At 46.2% G+C, this 16,293-nt stretch overlaps 1 protein-coding gene across 1 annotated transcript; it reads left to right on the top strand.

The window, feature by feature from the left end:
- The first annotated feature begins 6,848 nt into the window (after window positions 1-6,848).
- LOC311240250 (prostaglandin E2 receptor EP1 subtype-like) lies at window positions 6,849-15,719 on the top strand. Its single transcript, XM_084328803.1, has 3 exons — window positions 6,849-7,108; window positions 9,040-9,956; window positions 15,431-15,719. Exons 2-3 carry the CDS (start codon window positions 9,087-9,089, stop codon window positions 15,713-15,715), a joined length of 1,155 nt encoding a protein of 384 aa, XP_084184929.1. The 5' UTR covers window positions 6,849-7,108; window positions 9,040-9,086; the 3' UTR covers window positions 15,716-15,719.
- Window positions 15,720-16,293: the final 574 nt, after the last annotated feature.

The raw sequence follows: 16,293 nt of genomic DNA, 5'->3' as shown, positions 1-16,293 counted from the left end.
GAACCACAATATCCCGGGAGCGGAAGGAACTCCCGATATTCTTAGGCATGAAACAGGATTAGGTCGCAGAGTGGCACCGCAATCGGCCCGAAAAGACAGGCACTCTGGACGTACCGAGAGAGCACAGAGCTCACCCACGCGTTTAGCGGAAGTGACAGCCAGCAGGAACGCGATCTTGAAAGACAGCCGTTCCAACGGCGCCTGCTCGAGCGGCTCAAACGGGGCCAAGGACAACCGACCGAGGACCAATTGAAGATCCCAAGTCGGAGCCAAGGAGCGTTGCACCGGCTTAACGCGTCGAGCGCCAAGAAGGAAACGCTTCACAAGAGGGTGGCTGAACAAGACAGTCCCCTCAATTCCCTCATGATAGGAGGATATAGCCGCCGCATATACCCTCACCGTCGAAGCCGACAGTCTACCAAGAAGAGACTGGAGATAACTCAGGACAGCATCCAGGGGGCAGGAGACTGGGTCCCAGCCCCCCGCCTTACACCACTCTTGGAACGCACGCCATCTGCCCGCGTAAAGCGCGACAGTGGAGGGAGCATGTGCATTCCGGATGGTATCAACCACCGAAGGGTCCATCCTCTCCAGACTCACCCTCCCACCAGCCACACAAACAGTCGTTGGCCCAACATCGGGTACTGGAACAGCGACCCGTCGTGCTGTGAGAGGGCCGTCGCCGACCAAGGAATGACCCAAGGAGGAGCGACCAGAAGCTGGATCAAGACCGGGAACCACACTGCCGTGCCCCGGTCCGGCGCGACCAGGATCACCATCCTGCGCTCCCTCCGTATCCGCTCCAACAGCTGACTCAACAGCTGTACAGGAGGAAAGGCGTACAGAAGACCGGGCGGCCATGGAAAGGTCGAGAAGGCATCCACCCCCAAGGGGGGATGATCTGCTCGACTGAGCGAGAACCACAAGGGGCACTTGTGAGAGCGTCGGCACGCAAACAGATCTACCGAGGCCTCCCCGAACCGATCCCAGATCTGTCTGACTATGTCGGGGCGGAGTTCCCACTTGTCGTAATGAGGACCGCCCCGAGACATCATATCCGCGCCCATATTCTCTTTACCAGGAATGTGGAGCGCCCTCAGACTGCGCAGCCTGCGGGATGCCCATAGCCAAAGTTCGACCGCCGCCCGGAGCCATCATACTGTCTGTCCTGACCAAAACGTGTTCGCCTACCACCAGGTGGTCGAACCGTTTGAGGACCAGGAGGACCGCTTTCAATTCCAACACATTGATATGCGGGGTAGATGGGCCAGCATGAACCTCCATCCAGCTTCCCCCCACTGCGTGGGTCCGACACGTCCCTCCCCAACCCGTGAGAGAGGCGTCGGTGAAGACTGTGACGTGTGAGCGCCTGCTGCCCATGGGGACCCCAATGGTGAGGATACCCAGCCTCCTCCAGTGGGCGAGATCTCCCCATATCGACAAAGGAACCGTCAACCGTTTCCATTTGTCCCTCACCGGATCTATTCTCATAGAGAGAAACCACCTCTGTATCCTCCTCATGAAGAGGAGGCCAAGAGGAACCACCGTGTGAGCAGATGCCATTATGCCGACCAGACGGAAACCCCAGAGCGCGTGACGGATAGACACCTGGCGCTGCTCCGAGAGGGTTGCAATCATGGGCCTTGACCTCAACGTCAAGCCCAAGTACTCCACCTGTTGACTGGGAAGAGGGGTACTCTTCTTCCAATTCACAGCAAAACCCAGGCTGGTGAGGAATTCCACCACCAGCCTGGTATGAGACCTGGCAACCTCCTCCGAACGACGAGGAGTAGAACGTCGTCGAGATAGAATAGAACTCGTATCCCCCGACGACGTAAAGGCTCCAGCGCAGTTGCCACACACTTGGTGAATGTGCGGGGAGCCAGAGAATAACCGAACGGCATCCTCTGGTACTCGTACGCTACGCCCTGAAACAGGAACCGTAGGAACTTCCTGTGAGGAGGGAAAATCAGGACGTGAAAATACGCATCCTTCAGGTCTATGGAGGTGAACCAGTCTCCCCTTCTGACAGCAAGCAGAAGGAGTTTGACGGTCAACATTCTGAACGGTCTCGCTACAATCAACCGATTGAACGCGGACAGATCCAGTATAGGTCTGACCCCCCCTGTTTTCTTGGGTACCAGAAAATAACGGGAGTAGACGCCTGACATCGCGTCCTCTCTCGGAACCACAACGGCGGCCTGCTTCGCCAACAGAGATTGGATCTCGTCGGCCAGGGCTGTCACTGCGTCTGACCCTGACAATAGGGTCGGCACCAAACCTGAGAACGGAGGGTGGGGTTGTGCGAACTGCAACACAAGCCCCTGCCTCAACGTTCTCTCCATCCACCCCACAAGATGGCATTCTTGTCGCCATATGTGAAAATAATCCCACAGCGCACCCGCCGTCAACTGACGCTGGGCCGCAAGGAACAGTAGATAGTTGGCCCGGTCCCTCCCGCTGTGCGATGCACCCAAGGGGGGACCCCGACAGAAAGGGCCGGTTTGATACGGGAGAAGCTGTCATCAAACTGGTTGACACACACCCCCCCCTGAACACCCCTCTAGCGCATGCTGAGGAGTTGTTCCGCAGCTAGACACGCAAGGCATGAGGACCCCATGGGCTCCTACACGCCGAAGCCCTGCAGTGATATTGCTACCACCCAAATCACGCTCGCCTCTTCTTTGCAGACCACTGCCGCTGTGACGGGAGTGGGAGGCATCAGCGCGATACCCCGCCTGGCGAAGGCGAGGCCGGGGTAACCCTTGCTGTGCATTCAACAGAAGAGGCCTCGAGTCCCCCTGCTGACCACTGTAGCTAGTGGCAGCTGTAACACCAGGCTCATCCAACACACAACGTGTGGTGCAGGAACCACGCGACTGAACATTCTCACGGACAGACCCAGGCTCAGCCATCAACTGGGTGTCAGCCCCTGTCCCCATGAGAAGTGAAGAATGGGGCCGCATGCGCTTCAAGGAAGGTTCGCGGCCCGCAGCCAAAGGAGAGCGATCAGAGCCCCGCTTCCGTGGGTAACAGAGAGAGGATTGAACGGGGAGCGGGCTGCTCGCGGCAAAGTGACGACGGCTTGTTTTACCAAACTCGAATTCACCCAAAATGGCCGATCCCTCGGCCGCCAAGGCTGTCGGCCTTGTGGGACCCTGTTGACTCTCCACCCAGGGCACCACTGGCGGGGGAAACATGGCCACCTGTCGAGGATCTCGCCACAGTCGTTGACGAGACCGTGCTCCCACCTCTGGCTGCACAGCGTGAGGCGGTGTAGGACCCAGATCAACAACCGCCTGCGCCTCCACAGAATGCCCAAAAAGACTATCTGTGGAAAAAGGAGTCGTGAGGAGAGAAAACCTATCCTCTTCCCCAAGAGGAGATTGCTCCAACCAAACATGCCTAACAACCAACGTTGATAGCATCCTAATCCTCCCCGCAGTTATAGCTTGCGACTGAGTCAAGATCTCTATAACACCACAAACATGAACCATGTTTACAATGTCGGCTGGACCCATAGTCCTACTACCCGACGCCAATATGGATAGGAAACTAGCCAGCTGAGCCATAACACTGGCCGCCGCTAAATACCATCCTGCAGCAGTATAACACTCATCCGTCCATACTGCCACCCTCCGAGCCGATTCGCTGTCAAGCATTGGCCAGGTGGGACGTCGTTCATCCCCGCCGGGGCACAGGAACAAAGCTACCTGGCTACGTAGCCACGGTACACCCGGCCTGCACCCTGTTGTTAGCCCGTTTACCTGTAAAAAAGGTAAATAGGACTCAGCGAAACCCCCCACATTAACAACCGACTGACCTTCATCAATGAAGCTGGTAAGAGGAGGGAAAAGCGGCATCCCGCGGCGGGGATTATTAGAACAACGACCCATTTCAGCGTCAATGTTAGCATTAGCAGTAGTAGCAGTAGTAGCATTAGCGTTAGCAGTGTGCTCCAGGATTGCCAGGAAAACGTCCACTGCAGTGGAACGATCACCAAGCCACCCCGGCCCTGGCGCCGAAACATACTCCACAGCATTACCAATACCGACATTGATGCCTAATGACACAGGCCTTACCTTTGTACAAGCCGACTTGATAGCCAAACCTTGTACGCTGCCCCTTGGTCTGCCGCGGTCAGACGAGGAAACATCAGCACAGGCCCAATGTGTCGCTGAAACATGCTTTGAAGATGCCAGGGGCAAGCAAAGCTCCGGTAAGCTTTCAACATTACGCAATTTCTCCAATCTTTTCATACCGCTAGTTACATAAGGTGCACTGCATCCGATATGATGGAACGAAAATAGAGGAAGGGTGTATTGGTGACCATGGTTACGGTCTTATAGGCTGCGCCTCCATAGAGGCGGGACCCGGTCAGGTGTGGGTGTACGTGTTTTTTCCGTGATGGAGTACAATAGGTACACGAGATAAGGGGTATCTCGATAGGCTTTAAGAGCGGGACGCGATAAGCCAAGTACGAATATATAACCTTCTGTAGTGTGGTTAGTGAAAGGGTTAAGACAGGGGAGGAATAAGGTTCACTGCTAGTACAGACAGAACTAGCATAAGAGTTCAGAATCAGAATGATATTTAAGACAAGATAAAACATTCCTTTATTGATCCCCTTGGGGGGAATGCAGGTGTAGAACAGCATGGGTGAGGGTGGGTACAGGTATACGGGCAGGGTAATACAATAAGACATTTGAATATGAATATAGAATATATTCACTTATTGCAATGTGGACTCATTTTCATTCAAGGAATTTGTATTTGTGCTCACACAAAGAGCACAAACAAAACAACACATTCTAGAATATAAAACAAACGGGAATATAAACACGGAAACTATAAATAATAAAAGCCAGGTGGAGTGGAGGAGGCATTCTATTGTACAAAAGCAGTGGAGGGCGGGGGTCAAAAATAGAATCTGCGAGGTGGTGACAGTATGTTGATGAAGACAAGGGCTTCCACCTCCTAATAGACCATAGGTGTCAAACTCACGGCCCGCGGGCCAAATCCGGCCCGCCACGTCATTTGATGTGGCCCCCCAAGAGCCCAGGTAAAAAAAAATTATTTTTTTTTTTTTTTTTTTACATTAATATTGGGTTAAAAAATAGCAGTGTTAAAATAATTGTGGGTTAATGCGTTAATAAAGCTTTAACTTTGACAGCCTTAGTTATTACACATTCTTACACATACATGTATGTTGAACATCTGAGGTAACAAAGGAAAAAAGCCAAAAGCACTTACTCCTCAGACATTCTTTGACAATTTTACAGCCCAAAATACAAAAAAGATCCAGGCGGAATAGGTAACAAAGGGTTGAAGAAATATTGTCTGAACTGTCAGATGCAAACTGGCTGTGTGACATAACCGAGCATCTCGCTCAATTGAATAAGAAGCTGTAGGGACGCAAACAAGTCCCACCCAAAACTTGACCAATATAGTTGTGAACTGAGACAACCCTTATTTTGTTATTTTTTAGTACAGTTACAGTTGTGTGTTCATGCAGACACATAATAGCAATTTCATTACAAATTGAAAATGGGGGACCCTGATGTAAACAAGACGAAAGTCTTTCTCTGGTCTGCATCCCCTTAACAATTGTGTGTATTGAGCTGTACTGTACTGTACCCATTCTGCAATCTGTTAATTAAAGTTAATTAAACTATCTCCCATTAGTTGGATGTATGGCCTCTGCAAGGTTGTGTGCAGCCATTTGTTTTTGTAACATCTGCTACATCTGTCCCACGTGTTCTTTGCAGCTCAGTTGTTAGTTCTGCCCCTCTTGACTGTGACAAAAAGGTTTTGAACAAACTTAATGTCATAGCTTGTATTTGATGATATTCTTCTTTGTTATTTACTTGAATGGTTTGATCATTGATTGGTGGAGTAATATGGGGTTCTGATAAACTAAAATTATTTGTTAAAATAACATAAGCTAACATATATTTTTACATTTATGCAAATTAATATGCAATATGTATAACTTGAATAAGTAATAAATACAGAAACACCATGTTTAACAATATGTAAATGTGTAGCTACATTTATTTTACATTACATTAACATTTATACGGTCTTTGGCCCTTTGAGGGCAACCATAATGCTGATGTGGCCCTCTGTGAAAATGAGTTTGACACCCCTGTAATAGACAGTCTCCTCCCCACCGCATGTATATATTCCCTCCCCGCCGTATGTATATTTCTCTCCCACCCACCCACCCCCTCCTAATGTACAGTCCCCTCCCCATCATATGTATATACTCTGTCAGGATCTAGGGGTAACAGTACTGTATAGTTGAATACCGTTTATGTCACAAATGTATCAGTACTAAATACCTATATGTCCCTATGCCATAAATGTCATGTATGTTGTGTATGTCATAAATGTCTATATGAATTGAAAATGGGGGACCCTGATGGAAACAAGACAAACGTCTTTCTCAGGTCTGCATCCCCTTAACAATTGTGTGTATTGAGCCGTACTGTGTATGTACCCATTCTGCAATCTGTTAAATAAAGTTTTCATTCATTCATTCATTCATTCCAAAAATAACTTCGCGTGTGGGCGTGAGCCGTGAGCGCGTGTCTATAGAGAACGCGGAGCGTTAAATATTATAATTGGCGCACGTGCGACCGTCGGTTGTGTGATAGTAAAGGGTTAACTGTCGGCGTGTGGCAGTGAAAGGGTTAAGTGGGCCACTCACAGACGTCTGCGGGAGAGTCCGATTCGAGACGCGCCCGGCCCCAGACTAGAGGCAGAGACGCGCTGCGCAAACCAATCGCAGACACCGTGCAAGTCCATATAAAACGGCCCGGCGGCGGTGAGAAGTGGAAGCCTGTCTTGTGCAACAGGGAGGGTGTGTGAGAGAGAGAGTGTGTGTACATCTCCAATTAGAGACTGAAAGACTTCTTTTTACTTGCAACATGAGGGAGTGTGACGCCTTTATTAAAGCGTTATCCCCCCCCCCCCCATTTTTGGAATAACACATCTAAATGTCAAGATGACCACAAGGATTCGTTTTAATTAGTCTACTGTATGAGTTGACTGACATTTCAAAGTCAAAGAAATGTTCATCTCCATGGAGTTATTATTTCACAAGGTGAGTATATTTCAAGAGGCCGAATAGCATGCTGTCGTCTTATAGGCTATATATATAGGCTATACTAATGCAGCAAACGTTTTCATTTATTTTGAGGTAAAGGGATACACTATGCAGCCTTTCCTCAAACGGAAAATTCTCGTCTGTTACATCATCTGATTTTTACTGAAATGTTAAACCTGGATTGTTATTTCAAAAAAATGTTTTCCTTTAATTTAGCGTTTTTCTTTTCCGTTTTTAGACGAAATTATCCTGTATTTAGGCTACTTTAGATTTGACAGATTTACATAAATACCTGGGAATGCCCGCATTTCTTTGCAAAGTCTTGATTCTTGAACCCTAAACATGACACGCATTAACATTAATAGCCTGCTTTTATTTAGGACATGAAAACGATACTCTCATGGGAATTGGAAGTGTTGCAAGGACTCTACTCCAAATGTTACCAATAAAACTTTAGTATGTAATGTTTGGCAAACCAGGGACATTCCCTTTTATATGCGTTTCTACTGAACAGGTCAATGTGGTCTCTCTTCCAGTCAGTAGCAATTAATCAATTCAACATGAGTGTCAATATCTTATCACACAAAAATGCAGATCCACTGAATGGAAAGATATGTGCGGTATGCTATATTACAAATACAGTGTATTACAAAACGCATGTGTCGTAATCGTAAATGTACATGTGCCGATCTGCAATACATTACAAAAGACTATTGTGTTGTATAGCCTACTAAGTTGTTCCTATAAGCGCTTGCTAAATTAATACAGAGGCATTGTTTTGGTTGATTGGTTGAAAATTGTATTAACAGATTGCAGAATGGATACAGTACAATACACACAATTGTTAAGGAGATGCAGACCAGAGAAGGACTTTCGTCTTGTTTACATCAGGATCCCCCATTTTCAATTCATCATAACATATCATACATGATGACATACAGATATAGACAGTACTGTTATGACATACCAGATTTACAAATAAGTACTGTTTCTTTGTGATACAAAAAGAGTCTAAGAAAGAGAGTATTTGAGGGGGAAGAAACTGTACATTGGAGGAGGTTGTCAGAGAACATAACTGCAATGAGAGACAACATGATAGTTGTGAAATAAAGGGTTTTTTCTGGCTTGCAAGGCTGATGAAAGAGCACCTTTCATGGAATGCGGGCAGCAGCTTTCACTGACAACAGAAATTGTCAGAACTTGTTCTGAGACTCCCTGTTCTGTGTTCCCTTGCCACAGGTTAGAGAACTGTGAGTGCTCTCGCGTCCGTGTCCCAAGGCCGTTGAGAGAGTATCAATAGTTCAATACAACTGTTAAAAGATGAGTCACTACGTCCTGAACATATGTAGCAATAATGACATGTGTACTCTGGAGTTTATTAAAAGGGAACTTCACCACATAAAAACAACGCTGATTTATTTTGCACATAATCTCACACACATCCAAAAAACGTTTAACAGTTTTGCACACATTAATTTAGTTTGACAGTTATTGAGAGTACACGAGTTTGAATATGGCCGCCAGAGATGTCATAGAGGGAGATTTAATCATTATTTTGTTTTAATTACAGCTCAATAAAATTAGGTAGCACTCCCTCTATAAAAGGTATTGCTATTCTTTTCATCTACATAATTTTATGGAGCTGTAATTAACAAAACACAATGATTCAATGTCCCCGATGACATCACATGGTGGCCGTATTTAGTTTTACTAATGTACTCTCAATAACTGTCAAACTAAATGAATGTGTGCAAAACTGGAGTTTTTGGGTGTGCGTGATATTATGTGCAAAATAAATCGGCATTCTTTTGCACATAATCTTTTTTTTGTTATTTTGAGAAGTGTCCCTTTAAGTTATCCTGTAATGTTTCATCGGTGTAATCCCTATGTTCCTCCATGCATACTAAATGAAGCTCTTCTCCTTGCAGTGCCCTCTCACACAGTGGACTCAGGTGAGGCCCAGAGGCCCACCGTGATGCTCGCAATGCAGCACTACAACTCCTCGGGGCTGGTGGCCCCTATGCCCCCATCCAACCACACCAGAGGGGAGGCTGAGCTCGGGGCCGTGGCCCGGAAGCATAATGCCACCAGTCCTTCCAGCAACCCCACAGCCGCGGGTCTCTCCATGACTCTGGGCATTCTCTCCAACATCGTAGCCCTCATCATCCTCGCCAAGGCTTACAACCGTTTGCGGCGGCGTTCCAAGGCGACTTTCCTCCTCTTTGCCAGCTCACTGGTGGCGACTGACTTCGCCGGACATGTCATTCCGGGAGCCCTAGTGTTGAGACTGTACTCTGTGAGTACCAGGCCTGCGGTCGGTGGCTCGGCCTCCGTCTCCCGAGACGACCCTGATGCGGCGTGTCTGTTCCTGGGGGGAAGCATGGTCTTCTTCGGCCTGTGTCCACTCTTCCTGGGCTCTGCCATGGCTGCAGAGCGCTGCCTGGGAGTCACTAAGCCCCTGCTCCATGCTCAGCTAGTGACCACAGCGCGGACTAAGATGGCACTGGCCATTATCTGGCTGCTAGCTTTATGTGTGGCCCTCATGCCCTTCTTCAGCCTGGGGGCCTACACCTACCAGTATCCGTACACATGGTGCTTCATCAGGGTGCTGGGGGACACCACGGGGACAGACCTGGCCTTTGTGTTGCTGTTCTCCGGACTGGGCCTGGCCTCTCTGGCCATCGCCCTGGTGTGTAACACCATCAGCGGGATCACGCTGGTCAGAGCCAGGCTCCGGAAGCAGAGCTGCTACCATCGCCGCTCGGCCAAGTCCCACGACATTGAGATGGTGGCTCAACTGGTCGGCATCATGGTCACCTCCTGCATCTGCTGGAGCCCCCTGCTGGTGAGTTTGGGGAAGGATGGATCAGGAACAAGTAGAGATATTATACTACATAACGGTGCATTCGTTGATTGTAAATAAAAGCTCCCCGTGCCTCACAGAGAGTATCATACTTGAGATTTTGAGACAAATCTGCAAAACCCCTTTCTGTGTGATGTATATGTTCTCTCAGTGGGCTACATTTGAATTCCTCTCTAAAACAGCATTAAATATTATGTAGAAATGCATGTCAGTGTGTGTGGTATATATAAACAATATTGATCACAGGTCTCTGGGTACACAGGAAAAACAATTGTCACATTTCTGCCATCATGAATTAAAAGGCATAAAACGAACTCCGCAGGGCAAAGCCCTACAATTGAGAAATCACCCTAGTGCATAAAGTATGCACTTTCTAGTTCTTACATAAAGACATCAATTACGATATGCAAAGGCTCAATAAACGTCACTGGAGATGTCTGTGTGGTCCCCTTTTCTCAGATGGAATGACTGGAGTAATTCCTCCATCATTTATAAAGCAGCCCCTTCCGGGATGAGAGCAGATCAGGCTTAATACTGTGTTAACTTTAGTGGAGCATTTTGACCGTGACGAAGTTGCACTGTCTCACACACCACAGACTCACACAACACAGACTCACACACCACAGACTCACACAGTACAGACTCACACAACACAGACTCACAGCACAGACTCACACAACACAGACTCACACAGCACAGACTCACACAACACAGACTCACACAACACAGACTCACACAGCACAGACTCACACAACACAGACTCACACAGCACTGTCTCACACACCACAGACTCACACAACACAGACTCACACACCACAGACTCACACAGTACAGACTCACACAACACAGACTCACAGCACAGACTCACACAACACAGACTCACACAGCACAGACTCACACAACACAGACTCACAGCACAGACTCACACAGCACTGACTCACACAGTACAGACTCACAGCACAGACTCACACAGCACTGACTCACACAGTACACTCACACAGTACTCACACAGCACTGTCTCACACAGCACTGTCTCACACAGCACAGACTCACACAGTACTCACACAGTACTCACACAGCACAGACTCACACAGCACAGACTCACACAGTACAGACTCACACAACACAGACTCACAGCACAGACTCACACAGTACACTCACACAACACAGACTCACAGCACAGACTCACACAGTACACTCACACAGTACACTCACACAGCACTGTCTCACACAGCACTGTCTCACACAGCACAGACTCACACAGTACAGACTCACACAGCACAGACTCACACAGCACTGTCTCACACAGCACTGTCTCACACAGCACAGACTCACACAGTACAGACTCACACAACACAGACTCACAGCACAGACTCACACAGTACACTCACACAACACAGACTCACAGCACTGTCTCACACAGCACAGACTCACACAGTACAGACTCACACAACACAGACTCACAGCACAGACTCACACAGTACACTCACACAGCACTGTCTCACACAGCACTGTCTCACCCAGCACAGACTCACACAACACAGACTCACAGCACAGACTCACACAGTACACTCACACAGTACACTCACACAGCACTGTCTCACACAGCACAGACTCACACAGTACAGACTCACACAGCACAGACTCACACAGTACACTCACACAGTACTCACACAGCACTGTCTCACACAGCACAGACTCACACAGTACACGCACACAGGATAGACTCACACACCACTGACTCACACAGCACTGACTCACACAGCACTGACTCTCATGTAATTTTCAAGTCCCGAGTCCATTTAGTATTTGCTTCGACAACCTAAATACATTCCGCCTCAGGAGGACGAGGAAGAACGGAGGATTTTCAGCACATGAATGATTCCAACACTGAGGAGTGCATCTACACCAAGATAAACTGAGGGCTAGATCCACACAGAATGGATTGCACGGTAGTTGCACCCTTTCTTACAATTCATGAATTGAAAATGGGGGACCCTGATGTAAACAAGACGAAAGTCTTTCTCTGGTCTGCATCCCCTTAACACTTTGACTGCCACTCACGGCTAATCTCGGGTTTACGATTGTGACGTTGAAAGCCACGTCACGGCTTTTCTCGGAATTTTTTTATTTTAATTATTTTAGCGATCTGATATCATATTGCATCACGCGAGCCTACCCTAGCCTACCCAGGGGCCGCCGGCGATCAGATGTGAAAAAAGCGCCCCCTTTACCAGGTGGTAAATCAACCTTTTGGAATGGACTCAATGAAAATGGATGGGGGAAAAAAAATATTCCAGTTCACATTTTACTTCTCACCCATGCAGCCGGAGTTACCAGAGTTCATTCTGGAGCCTCTGAGCCGCGGCGATCATGGGTTATACTGTACACACGTTGGATCCATATACTTATCGATTTTTTTGAATGGTGATCAGGAATTGGAATATACCAGTTGGATACCATCTGATGTCAGGTAAGGAATCTATGTTATCAGTGTTAGGGTAATCAGACTCGTTTTCATGAAGATATAAGCGTTTCCACTATATGTGCTATGGCTGTTTCACTGTAAAAGCCATGAGGAAATAATAACAGCGATTATCAGCGCACGGCATGAGCGTGCGTGCGCACACATATACTATCGACCATCTAGCGTTTATTTGAAAACGATTCATAAATAGACAGACAAATGATAACGTTCTGGAATATTCCAGTAAAAGGCGATTATCAAAGAATGTGTTGTTTTTGAATGAACATTGTATTAACAGATTGCAGAATGGGTACAATTGTGGAATGTGGAACATTCTGTTTGATTTGATTTGATTTTGATTTGAAGTCTTTATTTCGAACATGCAATGAATACAACAAACAATAACAAAAAGCAAAACAACTCAATCTGCATGTTCGAAAAGGAGTAGGAAGAAGTATACACTTATTTAATCCTACCCCTTTTCCACTACTCAAATGAGTGAACTATTTTAAACATAAAAAAGAAAAAGAAAAAATATATATATATATGCAAAACAAAAAACAAAAACTATATATATGTTTAGCCACTCTCTCTGATTTATAATGACACAGTAAAATTAATGGAAGAACAAATATAAATGTAAGGGGGTAGGGATCAATAAGCTTAGCTTCCCTCTACTCCTTTTTTGGACATGTCTGCTAACCAAACACATTGCTCTTGACCTTTTGTTTATAATTCCTTCTTTTTTTCTTTTTTTAATGTTTTTCTTTTAATGTTTTTTTAATTTGTTGCTATGATTGTTTGGTTTGACGGAAAAAGATATCGTTAGTTGTTTGGAGAAATATGGAGAATAACATGTCCAAAAATAAACTTTTTCATTCATTCATTCATACAGTGCTGATTCCACCTGTGTTCATGAACACTTTTACATTTAGCTATTCTCAGCTGCTGCCTTCAAGTGGCAAATATCCTAAATATGACTTGAGCGCACGTGAATATGACGCACGTGAATATGACTTGAGCGCACGTGAATATGACTTGAGCGCACGTGAATATGACTTGAGCGCACGTGAAGGACCCGCTAAGTGTGGTAGAGACATTCCTACGAGACCCGATGGGGTTGCTGAGTTGGAGGCTTGCTGATACACACACACACACACACACACACACACACACACACACACACACACACACACACACACACACACACACACACACACACACACACACACACACACACACACACACACACACACACACACACACACACACACACACACACATACATGCTTTCAAGTCATAGAAATATTATTATTGGCTCAAAATCTGCTTATTAAAACATCAATTACATTTGTTATGTGTTGCATGATTTATGATGAAACAAGGACCAAAGTAATTTAAATATTGATTTTATTTTATTATTGCGTTTCTGACCAAAGCACTTGAATGTGTGACGTGTCGCATTCACGACTTCTGAACTGGGAAGTTTGAGCTTCCCAGGAGGTTTTGAAGGTGACATAAACACTGGTGTCTGGTAGGACATTCTATGAATATCATCTGGTACAAAGTGAGCCATTCTTACCTCACCAACCAGCATAACCCATATTGGTGTGTAACTTTAATATTACTGCATACCCAGAGCTGCCGTTGTACCTTAAGAGTAATTGTTATTCTATAAGCCTCGCCCCTATAAATGAATTGCTGTGGAAATAAGTAAAAGAATTTTTTTTCTCCCTCAACATTATCTTGTAGCCAAAACTCTGGTTCTTGAACCAAATGGCATATGTGTCTTTTGGAGGGACATTCTGGATGAAAGCTTGCATTGACCATATTCACACGATGGCCATTTTGCTCTTGTGTCTCTCTCGTCGGTATGACGCTTTGTCACACTCCTTTTCCACCCGGTACCCGCCGGAACCCAACCTGAGCATGACCTAAGAGCAAAATGGCGGCTGTGTGAACGTGGTCAAGGGACAGGTCCTCAGACATCTCGTGGCTTCATCCAGAGACGTCTCCCTGGACACTTTCCAGACGAAATTGTGAACTCATCTCAAGACGCCATCAACGTATACAAACAGTATAAGGGTCTATAAAGCTTTTTGAAACAAAAAAAATGTAAACCTCACTATAATATAAAACCTATTATTTGATTTGTTTAACTACTGGAGAAAATTTTGTCTGAGTATACATTGTTCAGTGCTCGTGAAGTAATGAAGTACAATATACAACTTATTATTTCTATCATTAGGGCTATGTGAGAACTAGAAACGTGGGCTTGTGCTGCTCATAATTCTGTATTAATAGTTGAGCCTGCAATAAAGATTTTGATTAAAAGCTTGTGATTACATTATCAATACAAATATTGATAGATCATTTATATATTCCACTTGGTAGTCACTCATCACTTGTGACCAAAAGAACGGTCCATCATCAATATATTTCAACATATACTTAAAGGGGCACTTCATCCAAAAAACAATGCTGATTAATTTAGCATATAATCTCACATTATATGCGTTATTGAGAGTGAATGAGTTTGAATATGGCCACCAGTGATGTCATTGGGGACATTGAATCCTTGTGTTGTGTTGATGCTCCATGAAATGATATAGATGAAAGAATAGCAATACCTTGTCTTATAGGGACTACTGCTTTATAATTTCATTGAGCTGTAATGAACACAACACAAGGTATTCAGTGTCCCCAACATCACTGGTTTTTACTAATTTACTCTCAATAATTGTCAAACTAAATTAATTTGTGCCAAACTGTTTAGTGTGTGAGATTATGTGCAAAATATATCTGAAGTTTTTTTTGTGAAGTGCCCCTTTAACACAAGTATCCTTTGTCAACCTCAGATATTTTCCTTTGTGTAGTTAGCTAAAAGTTTAATTGTATGATAACATATCTGCTTGTGTGTTTATGTGTATATTCTTGTATTTATTATGTCGGGGGGACACAGGATCAACTGCTCCGCTCTCTCCCTCAGATCTTTGGCCTGATGTCGGCGGTGCGCTCCTACAGCGGCTCCCTGGGCGGAGACGGGGACACCCACTACTACAGGATGCTGATGGTGGCCGGTGTGCGGCTGGCGGCCTGGAACCAGATCCTGGACCCCTGGGTCTACATCCTGCTCCGCCGGGCCATCCTCAAGAGGATCTACCGCATCACCAAGCAGAGGGCCAGCTTCAAGGGGAGCCCCTTCTTCCGCTCCTTCCGCTGGGACGTCAGCTCCTTCCAGAGCTCGGAGAAGAACACTGTCAATCGGATATGAGGGATGGAGGAAGAGAGGGGGGGGGGGGGGGGGGGGGCGGACATGTCTGTCGTCTGTCTCTATTAAGGGATTTTTTTTAATGCTCTCCTACCTTGCTGCCACAGTTCCATCAGAGCAGGACTGAGTATCTTCTTTGGAACAGTAAAGCACTGTTGAAATGCTCTCACATATAAAAAGAAAAATCTTAGTTTCTCAAGTGGGACTGAGACTCTCCCTGGCCATGTGTGAATATGAAGTGTTTAGAATAGGAATCCCCCAGTGTTTGGAATTGGAATCAACATCTTGCAGATCTTGGAACATCACTGACAACGGCCAGTAATAACCTTTTGGGGAGGTTGTCCTGTATGTGGAGTTGTCTTATTCAGTTGGGAGGGAGGGGAGGGGGAGGGACCCAAAACATAATGAACTGTTCCGTAGTGAACCCTTCATAAATCTGATTTATAAAAGTGCAATATGCCTCGAGTAGCTGCAGGACACATTTGTATTGTCTTCTGTTATGGCTTATGTTAATGTAGCCTGGTGTTGGCCAGAGCACCGTGTGTGACTTCCCCAATATACAAGTGCCGAATGTGTCCGCA

The sequence above is a fragment of the Notolepis coatsorum genome (assembly GCF_963971535.1).
Source record: "Notolepis coatsorum genome assembly, chromosome: 14".
Classification (NCBI taxonomy): Eukaryota; Metazoa; Chordata; class Actinopteri; order Aulopiformes; family Paralepididae; genus Notolepis; species Notolepis coatsorum.
Note: the sequence above shows the minus strand (reverse complement) of the source record. Positions and strands in the feature narration are given on the sequence as shown.